Source organism: Aspergillus welwitschiae (genome assembly GCF_003344945.1).
Source record: "Aspergillus welwitschiae strain CBS 139.54b unplaced genomic scaffold BDQ94scaffold_1, whole genome shotgun sequence".
NCBI classification, from domain to species: Eukaryota; Fungi; Ascomycota; class Eurotiomycetes; order Eurotiales; family Aspergillaceae; genus Aspergillus; species Aspergillus welwitschiae.
The window spans coordinates 1,814,834-1,832,239 of record NW_020798695.1 but is presented as its reverse complement, the minus strand read 5'-3'; the positions used below and the strand labels follow the sequence as shown (position 1 = coordinate 1,832,239).

The window sequence follows — 17,406 nt, the reverse complement described above, 5'->3', positions numbered from 1 at the left end:
TCACGTGGCTAATTCCCTCTCAACAGTTCGTCTGTCAGCCGATTAGTATGGAATTCGGTTAAAAAATGTTCCGCATGACATGGCGACCAATTAGCTTGCTGGAGTCAGCGCTCTCGATTCTCTAGTAACATATCTGCTCTCCGCAGTCCCTTGTCTGTATCTGCCATTAAATCTCACCGAGACGCATGTCTGCATCAGGGGTTCCATTCAAGCACCTAAATGCCTGCAACAAATGTGCGGCGCGCAAGGTTAAATGTGACAAAAAGGAGCCATGCGGTGCCTGCCACCGTGCTGGCGCCGAGTGCATCTATCCAACCATTGTGCATCGACCCCGCAAACGTAAGTTCCAGTCCTCGCTAGATGTTCTAATGGAAAAGTTGGGAGAATATGAAGATCTTCTTCGCCGCAATAATATTCCGTTTACTCCTCTTCCAGCCAATGATGTCGAAGCCGTGACATCCAATATCGAAGCGTCCGCCTCAGCAGGTAGTAGATCGTCGCCGTTGGGCCATGTTGGGCCTTTGAATGCGCAGGATACTGATCGTCAATCACTGTCTGACGTTCAGGGCCCTGCTTCTAATGACGCCATTACTATCGGTGGGCTAGTCGTGAATGATGATGGCAGTAAGAATTATGAGTATTCGATGCTCGCGACCTTGAGCAAAGAGGTGGGATCTCGGAGTGAAGCTTTCGTTCAATTACTCTGACCTATGCCTCCTAGTTTACACCCAATACGCCACAAGCCGAATCCACTAGTACTTCCTCAGTCCGGTCGCTGATCTGCCGAATGCTTCTTTCCCCTATCGGGCCCAGTCAGTCCTCTTCTTTGGTCATCCCAGCATCCCATGAGGAGGAATTATGGTCTATCTTTCTTCGGGATGTCGACCCTTTAACCAAAGTCATCCACTGGCCGGTTGTAGATCAGTTAAGGAAGCGGAAAATATCCGCAAAACCCACCCCAACCTGCTTCGACGCTCTGTTGGCCTCAATCTATGCATGCGCAATAGTTCCTTTGGGGGAAGTTGAGTGCCAGACGAGGTTTGGTCATGGTCGCGCAGTCCTAATAGAACATTATTATGCGGCCACGAGAAAAGCCTTGTTTGAATTGGACTTTCTCCACTCGTTAGACCTTATGCTAGTCCAGGCTTTGGCGCTATTATTGGTGAGAATTGTTCTCCTGGACTCACCAGATGCTCGTCTAACCTACGGTAGACGTCCATTCACCACCTGTCCGAGCCTTCGCTTTGCTGGTCCATACTCGGCCTGGTCATTCGCAAAGCCCAGACCATCGGTCTCCATCGTGACGGCACCTCATTAGGTCTTTCTCTATACGAGTGTGAAATCCGTCGACGCGTCTGGTGGTATCTGGTTACTCTTGATATGCGCGTATCTGAACTGTCTGGGGCTGCTAACTCAATTATCTCGCAACCCTGGGACACTAATTTCCCCACGAATATCAACGATCAAGATCTCCATCCCGATATCGATTTTTTGACACCAGCCACGGACGGTCTGACCGACATGAGTTTCTGTTTGTTCCAGTACGAGGCGGTTCGTCTTGTCCGGTCAGCCTATCTCGCTGCATCGCCCGAGGTCATGCTGCGAAACAGTCCTCGCATGCTGCTCTCCATTGAGCAAATCAATGTTTTCCGCAGGACAGTAGAAGACAGATTCCTTCGCTTCTGTGACCCTGTAATACCTGTACATTTCATGCTCAACTCTTTTGCGCGCTTAACCCTGTCCAAGATGCAGGCTTTCGTGCAAGAGATTCGGCCCAAGGAGCGGAAACCGCAGCAATCATCGCGGTCGGACTCGGGGTCCAAGTTGAATTACGGCTTGCGAATGCTGGAATATGACCAGTTATTGCACTCAAACCCATCCGTGCATGGGTTCCGCTGGTTCATCTATGCCCAGTTTCCATGGGGTGCTCTCATCTGGTTGCTCCAGTCGATGCTAACCAAGGATTGGGGCGCGAGGGAAGATAACACGTGGCACCACATCGAGACACTATATCAGCGCTATCCAGAGCTATATGACGAGGATCGAGGACTACATCGTTTGGTGAATACCCTTGTCCTTCGAGTTTGGTGGCTTCGGCAGGCTCTCCGGAAAGGGCCCGCCTTACCAAGCGAAGTGGAACCAACCCCCCATTTCATCACCGAACTACTGTCGAAGCCTTATATCCGGAACGACCAAGTCGCGCCTGTGGAGTCCCGTGAAATAATTTCCAACGAGGGCACTTATGGTGCGGCTCCTATCACGAGCGAGGCTACAATCATGGAGCAGCTCGATAACTGGGATCAATTATTGTTTATGCCCACTGCTTCACCGGAATCGAACTTTGACTTCAGTGCCTGGCTTACTTGAAAACGCAGACTCAATGTCCAAATGGTAAATACTCTAAGTGGAAAAACTTCTGTTCTAAATTATCTTCTTTCTCGCAATGGCAAGACAACATGTCATCCCTAGACCGGCCTGTTTTGACCCGAACTTACTTCCTCGTCTTCGCAATACGTCTTAAGTAAACTCCTCGGTACAATAAAAATCGCAGCAAGGAATGTAACTGCAGACGTGGCTGCGGTGAGGTAGAAAGAAGTTGTCACGGCCTCGTTATATATCTGCAGGAGAGTGGCTAGGGACTTTGTCGGCACCATGCTCCTCAGTTGCGTCGCCCCGGAGCTCACGATGGCTGATGCATCCACGTCTGGCAGGCTGGCATGCAGACCCGAGACTAGTTTGCTGGAGACAATATTCTGTGCAATGGCAAGGGCAATTGAACCTCCCAGCTGTTGACAGAAGAACAAAAGGGAGAGTACGGAAGGCACGTCAGCTTTGTGAACCACCATCTGCACGGCTGTGGCACCCTGCTGCATGCCCAGACCCAGGCCAATACCAAAGAGAACCTGATATGAGATCCATTTAGCGTGGCCTGTTGCCACTGTGAACGTACTGAGCAGGCCCGCACCCACCGTCATCAGGACCGATGAGATGATCATGAACAGTGATGGGTAGCCAACGAGCTTCGATACCAGCATCCCCGAAATCATGGATCCGATGACCAGGGATAGGAGTAACGGGATGTTCATCTCTCCCGACTTGACCGCACTGGCGCCCTTGATTGCTTGGAACCAGATTGGCAAGTAATAGACGAGGCTCATCATGGATGCGCCGATAAATGCTGTGTACAGCGCACTGGCCGCAACGGTCCTGTCTGCGATGAGCTGTGGCTTGATTGTCGAGTACTCCCCTTCTAGCCACTGGTCCACGCCAAACAGAATGAAAAGCACGCCGCTAAGGACGAGGAGCGTAATTATCCGGGCGGATTTCCAAGCATAGGTCGAGCCACCCCATTCCAGGGCGAGCACCAGACATACTACAGCAGGAACCATGAAACAAAGACCAAGCGGGTTGAACCGTTGGATCCGCTTCCAAAGGCGCATGCTGCCACCACCAGCAGTAATCCCTGTTCGATCCTGTTCCACCTCATCCTTATCGCCCCCTTTCCCCCCATCAGGAAACACCAAAAATATGACTATCATCGCAACCGCGCCTATAGGCAAATTAATCAAGAAGCACCACCGCCACGAAGCACCCGTGGTCAAAGCACCCCCAAGCAGGGGTCCAACGATGGCCGAAACGCCAAAGACGGCTCCCAGTATTCCCATGTACATCGGCCTCTTAGGCAACGGAACGGTCTCAGTGATGATGATCATGCACCCGGCTGTAATTCCGGCCGACCCTATTCCTTGAACAGCACGGCCAAGGATCACCGCAAGGGAATTCGAGGCCCCGCCGCACACGGCCGAGCCCACGATGAACACCAGCATGATCGCTAGAAAGACGTATTTGGGCGCATATATCTGGTACAGGGTCCCCAGGGGCAGCTGCATTACCGAGCCGGTCAACATGTAGGCGCTCCCGTACCATGCCATGTCGTCGAAGGAATGGAATTCGTTGGTGATGGTAGGGAGGGCGGTCGAGATGATTGTCCGGTCCTGACGGCGAGCGTTCACGGGTCAGCTCCTTCATCTTTAAGCCCTCAAAACGGGAAGGATGAACTTACCAGAGACACAAGGAACATGCAAAGGGATATTGAAATCATGAGAGCGGCAAGCTTAACTCCATCGATATAGTGGTTGGAATCCTCTGTTGGATCCCGTTCCAGGGACGCAGCAGCTTCGGGCTCGGACATCGAGACTGAACGATGAGAGGAATATAGAAGATGAAAGATGAAAAGAAAAGAACAACAGAAGGGAAAGGGAATAGAAAATACAGCTTAGCGGTGCGAATTATTTTGACGAGGAGTCAGGTTTTGATTTAAACCTATCTTCTTGATGGTTCGGGACAGTCAATCTCCGAGACGCATACAGATCTACAAGATTCTGCGGTATACAATTCACCCCTGTCCAAATTAGACCCCTTAATGGACCTATCGTGGCCACTTCTAGCAGTCATACTGCCAACCTGTCTACTTTAATCGAGGTTTTTCTACTTCCAGCAAGGAAAAAAGAAAAAGAAAGAAAACAGAAAAAACCAAAAAAACAACATGTGGTTGACTCGGCATCTCGGAGACTGGGCCTCGGAGGCGCCGGAACCAATCGGAGGGTTGACATGGCCAAGCCCCAAACGTTTACTTTGGGAAAGTAGGATGAGTATATATGGGAGTACATCTTTTCCCTTGTCAGAATTGATCAAGCAACCTTAATTTGCAAGATCACTCCTCGACTTCGTCTTCATGTTCTCTAGCATTAGACTCCCACACATATATATCGCCAGCTTCACAATTGCTGGCTGCGGTGTATACTCATTCAGACGACACCTTATAGAGGAAGCACTGGCTGAGACACCAGAACAAGAACCGCACGTCATGTTCCGTGGCTTCAGGCCAACATCTCTGCGTGTGCAAAATGTCGAATCTCTCAGTCACAACACTAAACGCCTTCGATTCGAGTACCCGGACCAAACATGGACATCTGGGTTACAGTTGACGTGTATGTACATGGGACAGCCTACCCTTTTTCTTCTTATCCCCCTTTCCTTTTCCGTCGGCCGCAAGTGGTGGAGAACACGCTAATTTTTTCGTTGCAGCATCTGTCTTAGTATTTTGCTGGCCCCAAAGAAGCTGGTTTCCGGCTATTCGACCATACACGCCGGTCAGCAGCCTGAGTATGTCAAACCCTACGGCCGATCTACTCTCTGCCCCGCAACCCCCAAAAGGGCCGTGGCTATGATATTCCCACCTTTTCCATTTCTCCCGGGTGACCCATTTTCAGTCAGTTCCAATGGCTAATATACAATTACGTGAAAAAACCAGACCAGCGCGGCTTCCTCGATCTCGTGGTAAAGAAATACCCGCACGGAAAGGTGTCTTCACACCTGCACACATTGCAACCAGGCGATTCCCTCTACTTTCTCGGCCCCTTACCTGGCGGATATCGATGGTCCGCAGCGACTGCCAATGAGCACTCGCGGGTATACCTCATCGCTGGCGGATCGGGCATCACCCCCACCTACCAACTCGCCCGAGGCATCCTAGAGGACAATCCGAACGCCAACACCAAAGTGCAAGTGGTATTCGGGGCTAACACCGCGCAGGATCTTGTCCTAAAGAAGGAGTTAGACATCCTGCAGCAGAGGTTTGCCGACCGGCTTCAGATGCGTTATCTGGTGAGCGAGGCGGGACCTTCAACAGGAGAAGCGGATAACAAGGACGTGAGCTACGGGGCGCGGGTGAACACAAGTCGTTTGCGGCAATTTTTCGGGGCGAGGCGAGAAGGAGATGAGAAAGTGTTTGTCTGTGGGCCTCCCGGGATGGAGAAGGCTTTGGTAGGAGGCAGAACTTGCGGAAGAGGCATTCTCGAGGAGCTGGGGTTCCAGAAGGACCAGGTCCATGTCTTTTAAAAGGGGTTTGCGGATGGCTGTTTGGGAGGAGTCTGCGTCGCCGATGCAATGAGAAAGTATATTGTTTAACACTATGACATTTGTATAATCCCATGAGTAGAGAAAGATATATTATCTATACTAGCACAGACTTCGGCCCTGGCGATTTTCTATAATGCCGAAGCGGTTTCTAAGACTGGCAGTTTAATCACAGAACCATTTGTAGACCCTTGGGAACTACAGGACACGATGAATTTATATGTAAATTGATGTTACATAGACAATTTAATACGATAAGCAAGAAAAATTGAAGAAAACTCCTCTTCCAATATCAAAAGTAGTTTAGACAATAAATGCTACTGTTATGAGATGGCCCCAATTTGCGACATTATGCTAACCTAGAGAAAACCCATTCAGGCTTCAGCCTGTTCTTTCAATCGATGTAACCCCAATCACTGTACATGAGCTGTATATATAGCCCTATCTTTCTGTTTTAGTGCATATACCGTCCACTGTGGTTTGAGTTTCCATGTCGGTAATGACAGTTCCTAGCCATCCCCAACGACAGCAAGGGCCCATGTTGCTCCTAAAAGATAGCTGACCGTATCCTGTTTCTCAGCAAACATGGTCCAGCGAAGATGAGGACAAGCTGCCACATTATTCGCATAGTCTGTGTCACCATTCAACCGTCTTTGTCACTGATCATGCCGGTAGAGACGACCATGGACTGGGGATTGGGCTTATGGCTTTGCAAGTCAGCCACGAAGCAGCATTGCAAACGTCTCTCTCGGTAAGAGCTAATGACTGATAATAGCTCGCGTGCAAAGTATACATTTTATTTCCGGACACGACAAGTTTTTGAGTCGATGTGCGAGTAAGGTGACGAGAAGCCCATGACTGCAACAACATGGTCCCAGAACAATCACGATACTTGCATCAAGCGACGGTCATCATTTGCTGTGTGGATTCACTGGTATTTGGCATCACCGCAGCTAACGCCATGTGATTAACCCTGCGGCCCGCGTAAGTGGTTTAATTGATGACTTTCAGGAGTAATGATTTCGGTTGTGGGATCTCCGAGTTTGAATTCCATTCTTGTGGCGTGGTCTCGTCTGATTCTAGTCCTTATAATATGCCTCGTTGGTTTCCAATTCTGATAACTTCGCCTCGTTTGAATCCCAATTTGCGAATATCCATTCTTTCGTGGCCTGTTTCTTCGAGGAGTGGCCACTCTGCATCAGCCACAGCGAACGCACGAGTGGAGGAATACCCCACAATCTGAGGTATGGCTTTTGCAAAGCAAAATCAGCTAATTGTTGATAGACCGCACGAGGCGCTCGAGAGCATAGTAGCTATTTCTGGTAGCGGCTGCCGAAGATTGACTGTTTCCTCCAATCCTGTGAACATAAGCCTTGCTCATCTCTTCTTATCTGTTTTTTTCCCCACTGGTCCAGTGCCACGACTCGCAAGCCCACATGCATTGCTGGCTTTTGTCTCGGCGTCGAGATGATCTGTATGTCTTGGCCGTGGTTCCACCAATAGGTATAGAGAACATACCAGACCTATCATAGAATAAGCTTGTCAAAGTCCAATTGTTGAAGAATAGAGACTCCCAGTTATAGCAGTCAGTTTCTATGCCCGATATTCTTATGTATACTCCGCGTGCGTCTTGCCGAGCATGCGGCATCGAACTATCAATGATATCCTGCTCGCCTAATAATTGAGATCCCGAGGGCTCTCTATGATGTTCGGAGAGTAGTAGTGGTGGCGGTGACAAGAAGGATGAAGCGGAGCTCTCGACTGCCAATGATCCTCAGAGTCATACAGTATTTGCTAGCATGGTATTTCAAGCGTTCAACTTGAGAGAAGGGGTAGGAAATACCATATCCTCTGGTTTATCGTGTCATACGCAGCCGTCGTCGCTAAGCTTTGTAAACGTCTGTCGTCCATCATTGGGTTCTCCTTCCAAGCCACAGCCAGAATTGCTTGTAGCTATCCACGCTCCCGACACATGTGTACTTTCCCGAACCTCTTCAGGATATCACGCAATTATATCAGCTTTCAGAATGTATATATATATGGCTTCCATCCCACGCTAGCTGCTTCTCCGTAATTTTTGTCCACAGTGTGGCGCTGATCAAACCACTAACAGGTGATCTCGTAGTGCTGTCTCATGGGAATATGGTACAGTGCGCGAACGGATAAACCGTCAGACAGCAGAAGCAGAGACATTTATCGGTTCGCATACCCAATCGTAGCTTATCTGCTGCGCCTCTCGCTTGATATGGAGGGGTCATGAAGAACGACTTCATCATTTGTAACCCTATCCATGCACCTTTTGTAGCGTGAAGTGCCGGTAACTCTCTTCTGTCCTTCTTTATTCGAAACTTTTCACGGATTCCTTTCACGTAGATTGCACCAAACAGTCGGAGTTCTGCCAGCATTTTGAGTCTCTGCGGAGGTAAATATGCCCCCTAATCTTGGATAATGGTAAGTTCTTCTTCCAATAATTATAAGGTGTTGTTCAGCTGGTACTTTTCCAAACCAGTTGCCAGCGTGTCGAACCTTCCAGCAACGCATCAATATCATTAGCCCACTGGCTGTCTTCTGGATGAGGGATGATCCCTTCATCCCTCATGTGTGGCGCAGTTGTGGTGATATTCTCAAGGGCGATATTATTCTGCTTCGCATGTCGGATGAGACCAGGGAATGCGGCACAGACACGAACTGCACGAGTCATGCTTGCGAGTTTGGCTTTTAATACCGCTTTGCTGGTAAACTCGTAGGAGAAAGCCATGAATCCATAGCATAGCTTTTGGTCCCGCATGTGTCTCCAAAGGTCCAGACAATTTCAAGCCCAGCGCGGGTAGCACCTTTTTCTTTATGTAGTAGGATATTGTGAAGTATGCTGTATAGGTGGATATACACTTCCAATGAGGAGCGGTACACTATTCCCAAGTGTCCGTATGAAGCAACCACTGGAGAGTCCAACACCATCATGGATGGAGTCGCTTTTCGAGAAGCCATGACAGATTCCTTAATTCGGGTCGTTGCAGCAGAAGCCAATTACTGCCTGCCTCTTCAATTGAGATCTTGAACATTTCTTCAATCTCTTCGGTTTTGAACCTTGTTATAGATAGAATAGGAAGAATTTAAAGGCTTTTCCCCTCTTCTTTTTGAATGGCAGATGGCGTTTTTCGCGAGCTTGAATAGGTGGTCAATGTCATAGAACATTTTCCTTGGCACCGTATAGTAGTTATATCACGATCTCTATTCTTCGAATAGAGTGATACTGGTATAGCAGGCATGCTTATGGCATGCTATATGTGTATGTATTGCGTGAAACTTTTCGTATGGATTTTGTTGCGATGTTCCTGCTTGGAGGCTTGGAAATTGTATGGTGTATGATAATGACAATGATGATAGAGACGAAGATGTTGAAGAAGAGAGTCAAAGGGGTAGAAAATCATGAGTATTTATGCTACGCGAATGGACAGGGAATGATGGTAGCTTACATGGAATATTCTGCATTGCATATTATCTCCGGTGAAGTTGGGAGTGACATATATTGAATTGCATATACTGTGGCTTCGAAGTTGTGAATATGAATATTCTTCCCTTGTTGGAAGCATATGATTCCAGTCGGGACAAGGGGGGCGAGTATCATCCTATTTCCAATAGTTGGATGGTAACTCCCTGAGCCTTTGCATGTTTCCCGAAAACTACTGTTCGATATTCAATGATATCTAGAAACTCGCTACGGTATCTTCCTGGTCTTGATGGTTCTGGGGTATTCATCTATGTATACTGGAATTACCTCTCGAGACACTCACTATCTGTCAGTGACGGTATCACCAAAAATTGCCGTTCAGCTTTTCGTGCTACCAATGACGGGTGTAATACATTTAATATACATCAATTCAAACTGCAAAACAATCCTACATTATCATTAACGCCAAATTTCCCAATTCCCCAAACGCATCCCTCCCTCACATAACCCTCCAAATAATAAAATCAAGGCACAACAGCCGACAACCCCACCAAGAACCCAGCGAGTGGCCACACAGCCCTAGCACCATTAAGTAACGCCCATCTGTTCAACAAACCCAACACTCTCTCCCCCTCCTGGGGATTCTTCTCCTCCTGTACGCCCATCTTCGCCTTTTCCATCAAGGCATCATTCGTCCCCTTCATGGCCAGAATGGTCCACGGCACGATCGCAATCGTCAATGCAGCAGAAATCGCATACGTGGTGGTGGCTCCCCGTGGTGCGATGGCCGCCAGCGTACTCTCTGACCTCGTCGCCCAGGATAGATACAAGAGGGTGGCGGCGGTGAAGAGAGCAATTGGGGGAGCGCGGTTCTTTCCCGTTTCGTAGACAAGGGCCCATTGTTTTGTGATTGTTGATAGGGGGATTTTGTGCTCCTTGTGGGATTGAAGAAGGGCTGGGACTGTCATTAATGATAAGGAGAAGATGTTTCCTGTGTATATCATTGTTAGGTGGGGTTTGGTGGGTTGAGGATGGATGGGGATTAGTACCAGAGAGCCAAGCGGTGCCGCTGAGGCCGATTGCTTGGGCTATGCAGAAGTTTGTTGGGAGGGTGTCTGTTGTGTACATGGTGTAGTACTATTATGCAGGTGGTGAGATGTGGATTGTGGATTGTGGATTGGGTCTGGAATGCTTAAAGTTGGATGGATGAGTGTGATGTGGCCTAAATATATGAATGCTACTGAGGAGGTGGAGTCATGATGCCATCGGTAAGCTTAAATATTTGGTTCAGGGCCTAGACTTGTAAACTTGTTCTAGCGATTGCAGCTTCCACTTAACTACTACAATAGTACGCAAGATAGATACTAATGAGTCAGGCCATTCTGAATTCTCGCCCCACATTCTTCCATATGTGGTTGGTGGAAGCAAGTTGACTGGTTGGTAGTGTGGACGCCTCGGCTTTTGGCGGGTTTTGGACCGGTCGGGTGGGTTTTGGAGTTCGTGATGTTCATCCATATCAAGTGCAGATGCAGCAACACCAATTATTCTGGTTAGATAGATTGTCACTTATGATAGTATTGTGCCAACCCAATATAGACTTGAGCTGCAGAGTATATAATAATCTGTTCGGTCGCTACTTCTATCTCACCTGTCCTCCCACTCTACGCAACTGCTGCCACTAACACCAAACACTACAAAGTCAACAAACACCAACAATCACTACATTCACATACACACCATCAGATTAGATTTGGACACGTCGACGCGTCTTGATGCAGATAAGTGGATTTTCGCGATGCTTCAACATCTCGACCAGCCACGGTGTATAATTGGCCCGTTCAAAAAAGATGTCTCTGATATTCTTTTATCTGATCAATCTGAACCCATTGCCAGAAGTGAGTAGGATAAAAGGAGGCGGGATTGATCCAGAGTGAATTGAGTACCTAGAGCATTCCCAACCGCAGCACAACAAACCAATCATCTTCTCCATGTCGATTAAATTATCAGAACAACGTGTCTACCTACTCCATAGTAATCACCAAACACGCTTTCAGTCATTCGCAGCATAAGCAAAGAATCCTTTCCATACTAGCCAAGTTCAGCCCCGAAACTTCCAGGATCCGATCCAACTGTGTCCCGACTAGTCCCAACTGGGTAAGTATTTCGCAGCTCGTTATGTAAGCCTCACAAGGCTGACTGTCAGACACCTGACACTCCAGGAATGCAATCCTTCTCTCACAAACCCAAAACAAAGAATTCTGACAGTCTGACAGGATGCCACAGCCTTCCCTCCCTCTCATGGAGACCATCAGGGATTTCAGCACCGCCTCTCCAGATCGGCCAAGACTTTCCGAACGGCGACATCCCGGCACCTGGAAGAAAACGAATACGGAAGACAGTCTAGGTCGGACAGTGCCCGACCGACAACTTTACTACATCTGCAACCACCCATGAACAGGAGGAGGAGAAGGAAGGGAACCAGGGGGTTGCGAGTGGTTGACTCCGTGACCCGATGAAAATTGCAGCAAACTCCGCTTAACTAACTGGCCAATCCCTATATCCAGTGAACTAATAACCAATAACCAACTAATCGGAAATTCGCAACATCCTCGGCAGCGATCGTATCCGTATCCGATATCCCAATATGTGCGGGAATCATTTCATCTTTCTGCGGAAGTCGCAAAGAATTTTCCCCACAGGGGGGAGTTTTCAACAAATCATGTATCCCGAATAACAGGCTGAATCTTGGGTCTAAACTCAACTGGCATCTTGGTTCCTTTCTTTCCCTTCCTTTTTTCCCTTCAGCGGTTCAGCCCAGTCTATGGCCCCGCCCCGCCAAGGCTATAAAAAGAGAATAAGCTTGAACGGTGAAAATAATTTCGTATGATGAGTGGGTTTAGGCATGTTTGACTAAGTCACTAGCTAGTTAGTTGGTCACACCCTCTCACCCACTGCATCTTGTAAGATGGTACGGAGTAGAAAGTTAGTGCCTGGATCGGCGCCCCGTGCGAGGGGAACGAATACGATCTATGCAGACAGACAGGGCTGGAAGAGAATTGAGGATCGTGTGAGTAATAAATATGCGGTCTTCTCTCGATTGAGGTGATGATATTCGAATTCATCTTTTATCTATACTACTATCCTTGACATTCCTCACTTCTTCTACTACTACCACTACCACTACCCTATACACTAGTACTAGTAGTAGTATACAAAAATGTCCACCCAAGACAGCGACGCAGAGAGCTCTGTCTCCAGCCAAACAAGGTACATACCTACCTACCTACCTACAAACCATCCATATACTTCAATGATCATAACCTAACCCACCATGACAATCCAATAGAACAAAAACCCCCAAACACACCTTTCCCCTCGCGCATCCCCCTCCCAAATCCTCCCCCTGCCTGCGCCTCACCCCGCGCCTCCTCCTCCAAGTCCAACAACTCTCAATAACATCAAACCGACACCGCGCCCTCCCCATCCTCGAACTTTACCAACCCCCGCGACAAGGGAAATCCCTCCCCAACTGCCCGCGCAAACTGCACGGCCGGGATCTCTACATCCTCCAAAGCGACGCCTACACCGACATAACCCCGAAATCCTCATCGGAAGAAACTACCTACCCAATCGCTGCGGGGGTAATCTACAATAACACAAACACCAACACCAATACCAAGAAACCCACCACCACACAACCCCAACAAGACAATACCAATACTCCCGAAGAAAAATCCGACGAAATCTACCTCCCCACCACGCACCAATCATACACCGCAACCCGCACGTCGCGCGGCAACTACCGCTTCATCCTGCGCCAGAAAAACACGTCCGGAGAGACCGTCATTCTTGAATGGCGGAGAAAGACGCAGGGTTCCGGACGGCCAAGAACCGCCTCGGGCTCCGCATCGGCGGTGTCGGGATCAACGGACTCCGATACCATACACGATAATAATGGAAAGGCTTGCGAGGAGGAGACGACGAACGACCCTAGTAGTTCCGATGCTAACCCCCGGTTTGTGCTGTGCGTTAGTGCCATCGGAGGAGCAGCTGGTGCTGGCGTCGGCGCCGATCAGCGTGTCAGACGGTCGGGGCTGGCTGGGCTAGAGAAAAAGGGGTTGAGGGTTGGCGGGTGGGATGCGAGACAAGTGCGGTTTTTGGAGGAGGTGGGGATAGGTGTTGGAGAGGAGGTTGTCACGCTGGTTTTGACGCTGGGGGTGTATGTTGGGTGGATGGAGGGTTGGTTGTAATACTACTTACTATTTACTTACTACTTACTATCCTGTGAGTGTGTGAGTAGAAGTAGGTGGTTTCAGGGGCATCCTTGGTCGGTGTTTGGTTGTTCGGGTGTTGTTGGTGGGAGTCTTGGCTGGTGCTTTTTTTGGGGAACACGGGATTCACAGAAATCTCCGCTCCGATGGTTTTCATTACTATCGCCTGGAGACTGCATATTTTTATTTTTTTGCATAGCGGGTCTACTATGGATAAATTTGTGATACCTGGGCAGATTTTCATTTTCAATAGATTGTTGAGTTGCGACATTTATTGCAGCTGCTCGACTTTGTTTTCCAATTATATCTGCTCCGTACCTATTTCCTTTGTCTTCGCCCTACCGCCAAGTCTCTCACTAACCGTCGTAGGAGGTGACGCCAAGTTCTAGCGCCTTGATCTGTAGCGCCAGCAACCGCGAGAAATACCGACAGACGGCCAGATTGCCGCCCATGAACCACAAGCCTGGGTGTCCGGTCCGCCGCCACATGCGCATCTCGCCCGTCTCGTCGAATCCCCAGACGTCCTTCACCTTCGCGCCCTCTTTGCCGAACACGAGTTGTGCTTGGGTGGCCATGTTCTGATACCCAGTCGCCAAGATGATCTCGTCCGCCTGGAGCTCCGATCCGTCCGCAAACCGCAGTCCGTGAGGGAGGACCTCGGTAATCTCCTGACCCTGCTTCACCTTCACCTTGCCGTCAATGATCAATTGGCTGGCCCCCACGTCGATATAGTAGCCTCCGCCACGTTGGAGGTATTTGATGAGCAGACCCGCACCGTCTGGACCGTGGTCCACCTTGAACCCGGCCCGCGCCAGGCCCTCCAACGTCGCTCGGTCATTCTCGTTCTGACGCTTGGTGACCTTGATCTGCTGTGCTTTAAACAGCTCCGCCGGAATACTCCAAAGGTAAAGGTCGGCTTCCTCGGTTCCGGGTCCTGCTTCCTCGTACAACCCTTTGAGGCCGATTTCGACGATTGACTCTGAGGAAACCACACAGGTCGAGCTGCGCTGCACCATCGTCACGTCATATCCGTTCTCATAGTAATCTTGTGCAATGTCGTTGGCGGAATTGCACGCCCCAACCACCACGGCTTTTTTACCTTTCGATCCGGGCTTCGCACCGCGAAACTCGCTGCTATGGCAGATGAGGTCGCCCTGGAAGGAATCCATACCCTTGAAGTCAGGCACATTCTTCTTTCCAGAATGGCCGGTGGCCTGGATGATATACCGGGGGTTCAGGGTACGATTCTCCACCGTACCGTCCTCCTTCCGCCGCTGCAAATCCAAAGTCCACTGCTTTCCTTTGTCGTCCCATGAGGACCCCTTGATGTTAGTCTTGGTCCACACATTCAGCTCCAGTAGCTTAGCATAGCAGTCGAACCACTCGGCTATCTTGTCCTTTGGAGTGAAGATCGGCCAATTAGGCGGGAACGGAATGTAAGGAAAGTGGTCAAACCACACAGGGTCATGCAGGACCAGCTGGTGGTAGCGTTGGCGCCAGTTGTCCCCAATATTCTCCTCTCGATCGATGATCAGAACGTCGATGTTCAGCATCTTAAGACGGGCCGCAATGATGAGACCAGACTGGCCAGCACCTGTTCGGGTCAGCACCTAGAATAGCAACAAGTTGTTGGATGAGTATCATACCGACAACCACGACAGTCGGAGACCGGTCTTTAGCCTCGATTTCGGCCGTCCGACGGTCTTTCCAGTTCTTTCGATCCAAGCTTTCGCCATGCTGTGCTCCCAGGGGCCTTCTGAAGTTAACCGCTTCTGGGTGGTCGACAAAGCTCTCCATAGACGTATAGAAGGTGAAAATCTTCCACTCGCCGTCCTTTTCTGCCAGCCGAACGATACCCTGTCCAGTGATCAGGGGGCTAGAGAGCGTAATGTAAAACAGGATTCCTGTGACGTCGCCAAAGGCATCGATAGGGCCAACGTAGGGTCCTCGGAACGCGGTCGAGCGGTCGATCTCAACTTTACTCGGAAGACGGCCAGACTTGAGAAAGCTTTGAATGTTTTCTCTGCCTTTCGCAGTGTAGAAGTCCCATGTTAAGCAGAGATGATCTCGCCAGTAGGCATCTTCGAGGAACAGGTCGGAAAGGGACTGCACGTCTCCTTTGCTAAGAGCTGTGTTGATCTTCTCGACTAGCTGTGAAGCGACCTGGTCGGCATTGACATCGGTCGAAGAACAGGTCTGGGGAAATGTGCCAATGGGGACATTGACCGAGCCGGTTGAAACATCTTCAGAAGGCATTGTGCCTGGTGTGATGAAGGGATTGGGAGCTGAGAGTAGAGCGGGGGTGGTATTCCTCTGTGCGGGTCAAAGAGGGGAAGACGCCGGATTTAAATCAGCGGGGGTAGTACCCACCCCGCTTCTGGATGCCACAGCTGAGCAACGCAGCAGCCATGACAACTCATTGAGGCGTCAATTAGCGTGGTTAGTCAGATTCGTATCTGCACACTCGATATTCAGCTCGTTCCGGTCGGAGTAGTTCTTCAAGCTAGCTCAATGTGCTGTGGCGGCGCCAACCTGGCCTGTGGGATCGGCAGGTTGGACACCCCGCACTCTTGCGGGTCTGGATTCTGCAGATCTCTACAGAAGGCCTCGAAGAGCGAGGTCACAGCATAGCACAGTTATATTGTGGTGAACAGAATCAAGTATGTGAAATGATGAGTGGCGACATCCTGCTCGAATTAAGGACAGATGGCAAAAGGTAGAAAGAGGGGGAGTATGATTGTCGACAAAGGGAAAGGAGCCCAGCCGGGAACGTGACCCCGCAGGGAATCCCACCTTCTCCTTAAGGTTCCGCAATCGATCCCACCCTGATTAACCTGTGCTACTTTGTACTTACCGGAGTCCAACCCCATGAAATTGGTGATGGGTCTTTCTCTCTGGGTCGGTATATCCGTATTGATTCTGGATCTGAACCAGACGAATAGTGCGGGTTCCACTCATGGTCCAGGAACCCGAGCGTCTAAGCGACTTCGGAGGCTATCTGGTGGCAGGGAAGACACTGCCAACTGCTTCACTGCTTCATCTTTGTCGCTAATCAATTATGTCTGTCGGGTTCATGCTGCATCCTAGGTTAGTTTATTGTCCTGCGTGCTTCTGTCCCCATTGTTCAACTACCCGAAGGAACCGACGGATATTGTCTCTTCCAAGATGAGTCCGTCACACCCAACCACCCTTGCATGCGACCCACAGCTACTTACACTGCATTTACCATTATGGTAACCGTGCAGGCTGCATCCGTGAGCAAACCGGCCGCTATCGGAATCAAGTACGACTATTTCATTGATCAAGGTTTTGCCTTTCAGCGCTCAGCTCGCTGACAAAAGCATGCCATCTCACCATCCATTACCGACAATCGCACCTACTATCCACCCAAGTGGATGTCTTGTCCGGCCCATTCAGCTAGCCACTGCAGATCATAAGCACTCAAAACACCTATATACCTCTCTAGGCCAAAGAGCGGATCTCCTAGCATTCTTATTGGGGAATTCCCCAACCCTACGACAACCCCGACCCACGACATCCTAGCCGCCTGTCCACAATCGCAAAATCGGCATCAACAACCCTGCGTGGCACGGGACAGCCGACCAATCAATATTTCTTCAAAAGACATGATGCTTGACCACGTACTATCCACAAGTGGGGAGCTATCATCGAGGGGCGCGGAATTAGCTATCATCGTGGATTTCAATGCTTCTAGCGTGAACCATTCTACGTAGTGGTGGGGCAGGGCCGATGCCGATCGACCCA

The 17,406-nt window shown here is 49.6% G+C and overlaps 7 protein-coding genes across 7 annotated transcripts; 4 read left to right on the top strand and 3 right to left on the bottom strand.

Moving 5' to 3' along the window:
• The first annotated feature begins 149 nt into the window (after positions 1-149).
• BDQ94DRAFT_177040 (Zn(II)2Cys6 transcription factor) lies at positions 150-2,532 on the top strand. The gene is made up of 3 exons (XM_026772807.1): positions 150-668; positions 722-1,162; positions 1,213-2,532. Exons 1-3 carry the CDS (start codon positions 186-188, stop codon positions 2,365-2,367), a joined length of 2,079 nt encoding a protein of 692 aa, XP_026632686.1. The 5' UTR covers positions 150-185; the 3' UTR covers positions 2,368-2,532.
• Positions 2,193-4,192, bottom strand: BDQ94DRAFT_177036 (MDR family MFS transporter; the record flags this gene model as incomplete). The annotated part of the gene is made up of 2 exons (XM_026772806.1): positions 2,193-3,995; positions 4,064-4,192. 2 exons carry the CDS (start codon positions 4,190-4,192, stop codon positions 2,466-2,468), a joined length of 1,659 nt encoding a protein of 552 aa, XP_026632685.1. The 3' UTR covers positions 2,193-2,465.
• Positions 4,193-4,717: 525 nt separating this feature from the next.
• Positions 4,718-5,901, top strand: BDQ94DRAFT_177031 (cytochrome b5 reductase family protein; the record flags this gene model as incomplete). The annotated part of the gene is made up of 3 exons (XM_026772805.1): positions 4,718-4,991; positions 5,089-5,166; positions 5,315-5,901. Exons 1-3 carry the CDS (start codon positions 4,736-4,738, stop codon positions 5,899-5,901), a joined length of 921 nt encoding a protein of 306 aa, XP_026632684.1. The 5' UTR covers positions 4,718-4,735.
• Positions 5,902-9,699: 3,798 nt separating this feature from the next.
• Positions 9,700-10,662, bottom strand: BDQ94DRAFT_133468 (DUF1772 domain-containing protein). Its single transcript, XM_026764283.1, has 2 exons — positions 10,420-10,662; positions 9,700-10,361 (listed from the first exon to the last, which is right to left on the bottom strand). Exons 1-2 carry the CDS (start codon positions 10,496-10,498, stop codon positions 9,895-9,897), a joined length of 546 nt encoding a protein of 181 aa, XP_026632683.1. The 5' UTR covers positions 10,499-10,662; the 3' UTR covers positions 9,700-9,894.
• Positions 10,663-12,587: 1,925 nt separating this feature from the next.
• Positions 12,588-13,620, top strand: BDQ94DRAFT_165348 (uncharacterized protein; the record flags this gene model as incomplete). The annotated part of the gene is made up of 2 exons (XM_026770276.1): positions 12,588-12,637; positions 12,717-13,620. 2 exons carry the CDS (start codon positions 12,588-12,590, stop codon positions 13,618-13,620), a joined length of 954 nt encoding a protein of 317 aa, XP_026632682.1.
• Positions 13,621-13,897: 277 nt separating this feature from the next.
• On the bottom strand, positions 13,898-15,950 carry BDQ94DRAFT_133464 (flavin-containing monooxygenase). Its single transcript, XM_026764282.1, has 2 exons — positions 15,288-15,950; positions 13,898-15,235 (listed from the first exon to the last, which is right to left on the bottom strand). Exons 1-2 carry the CDS (start codon positions 15,895-15,897, stop codon positions 13,998-14,000), a joined length of 1,848 nt encoding a protein of 615 aa, XP_026632681.1. The 5' UTR covers positions 15,898-15,950; the 3' UTR covers positions 13,898-13,997.
• Positions 15,951-16,505: 555 nt separating this feature from the next.
• On the top strand, positions 16,506-17,228 carry BDQ94DRAFT_133462 (uncharacterized protein). The gene is made up of 2 exons (XM_026764281.1): positions 16,506-16,728; positions 16,887-17,228. The coding sequence occupies exon 1, from the start codon at positions 16,510-16,512 to the stop codon at positions 16,726-16,728; it is 219 nt and encodes a 72-aa protein (XP_026632680.1). The 5' UTR covers positions 16,506-16,509; the 3' UTR covers positions 16,887-17,228.
• Positions 17,229-17,406: the final 178 nt, after the last annotated feature.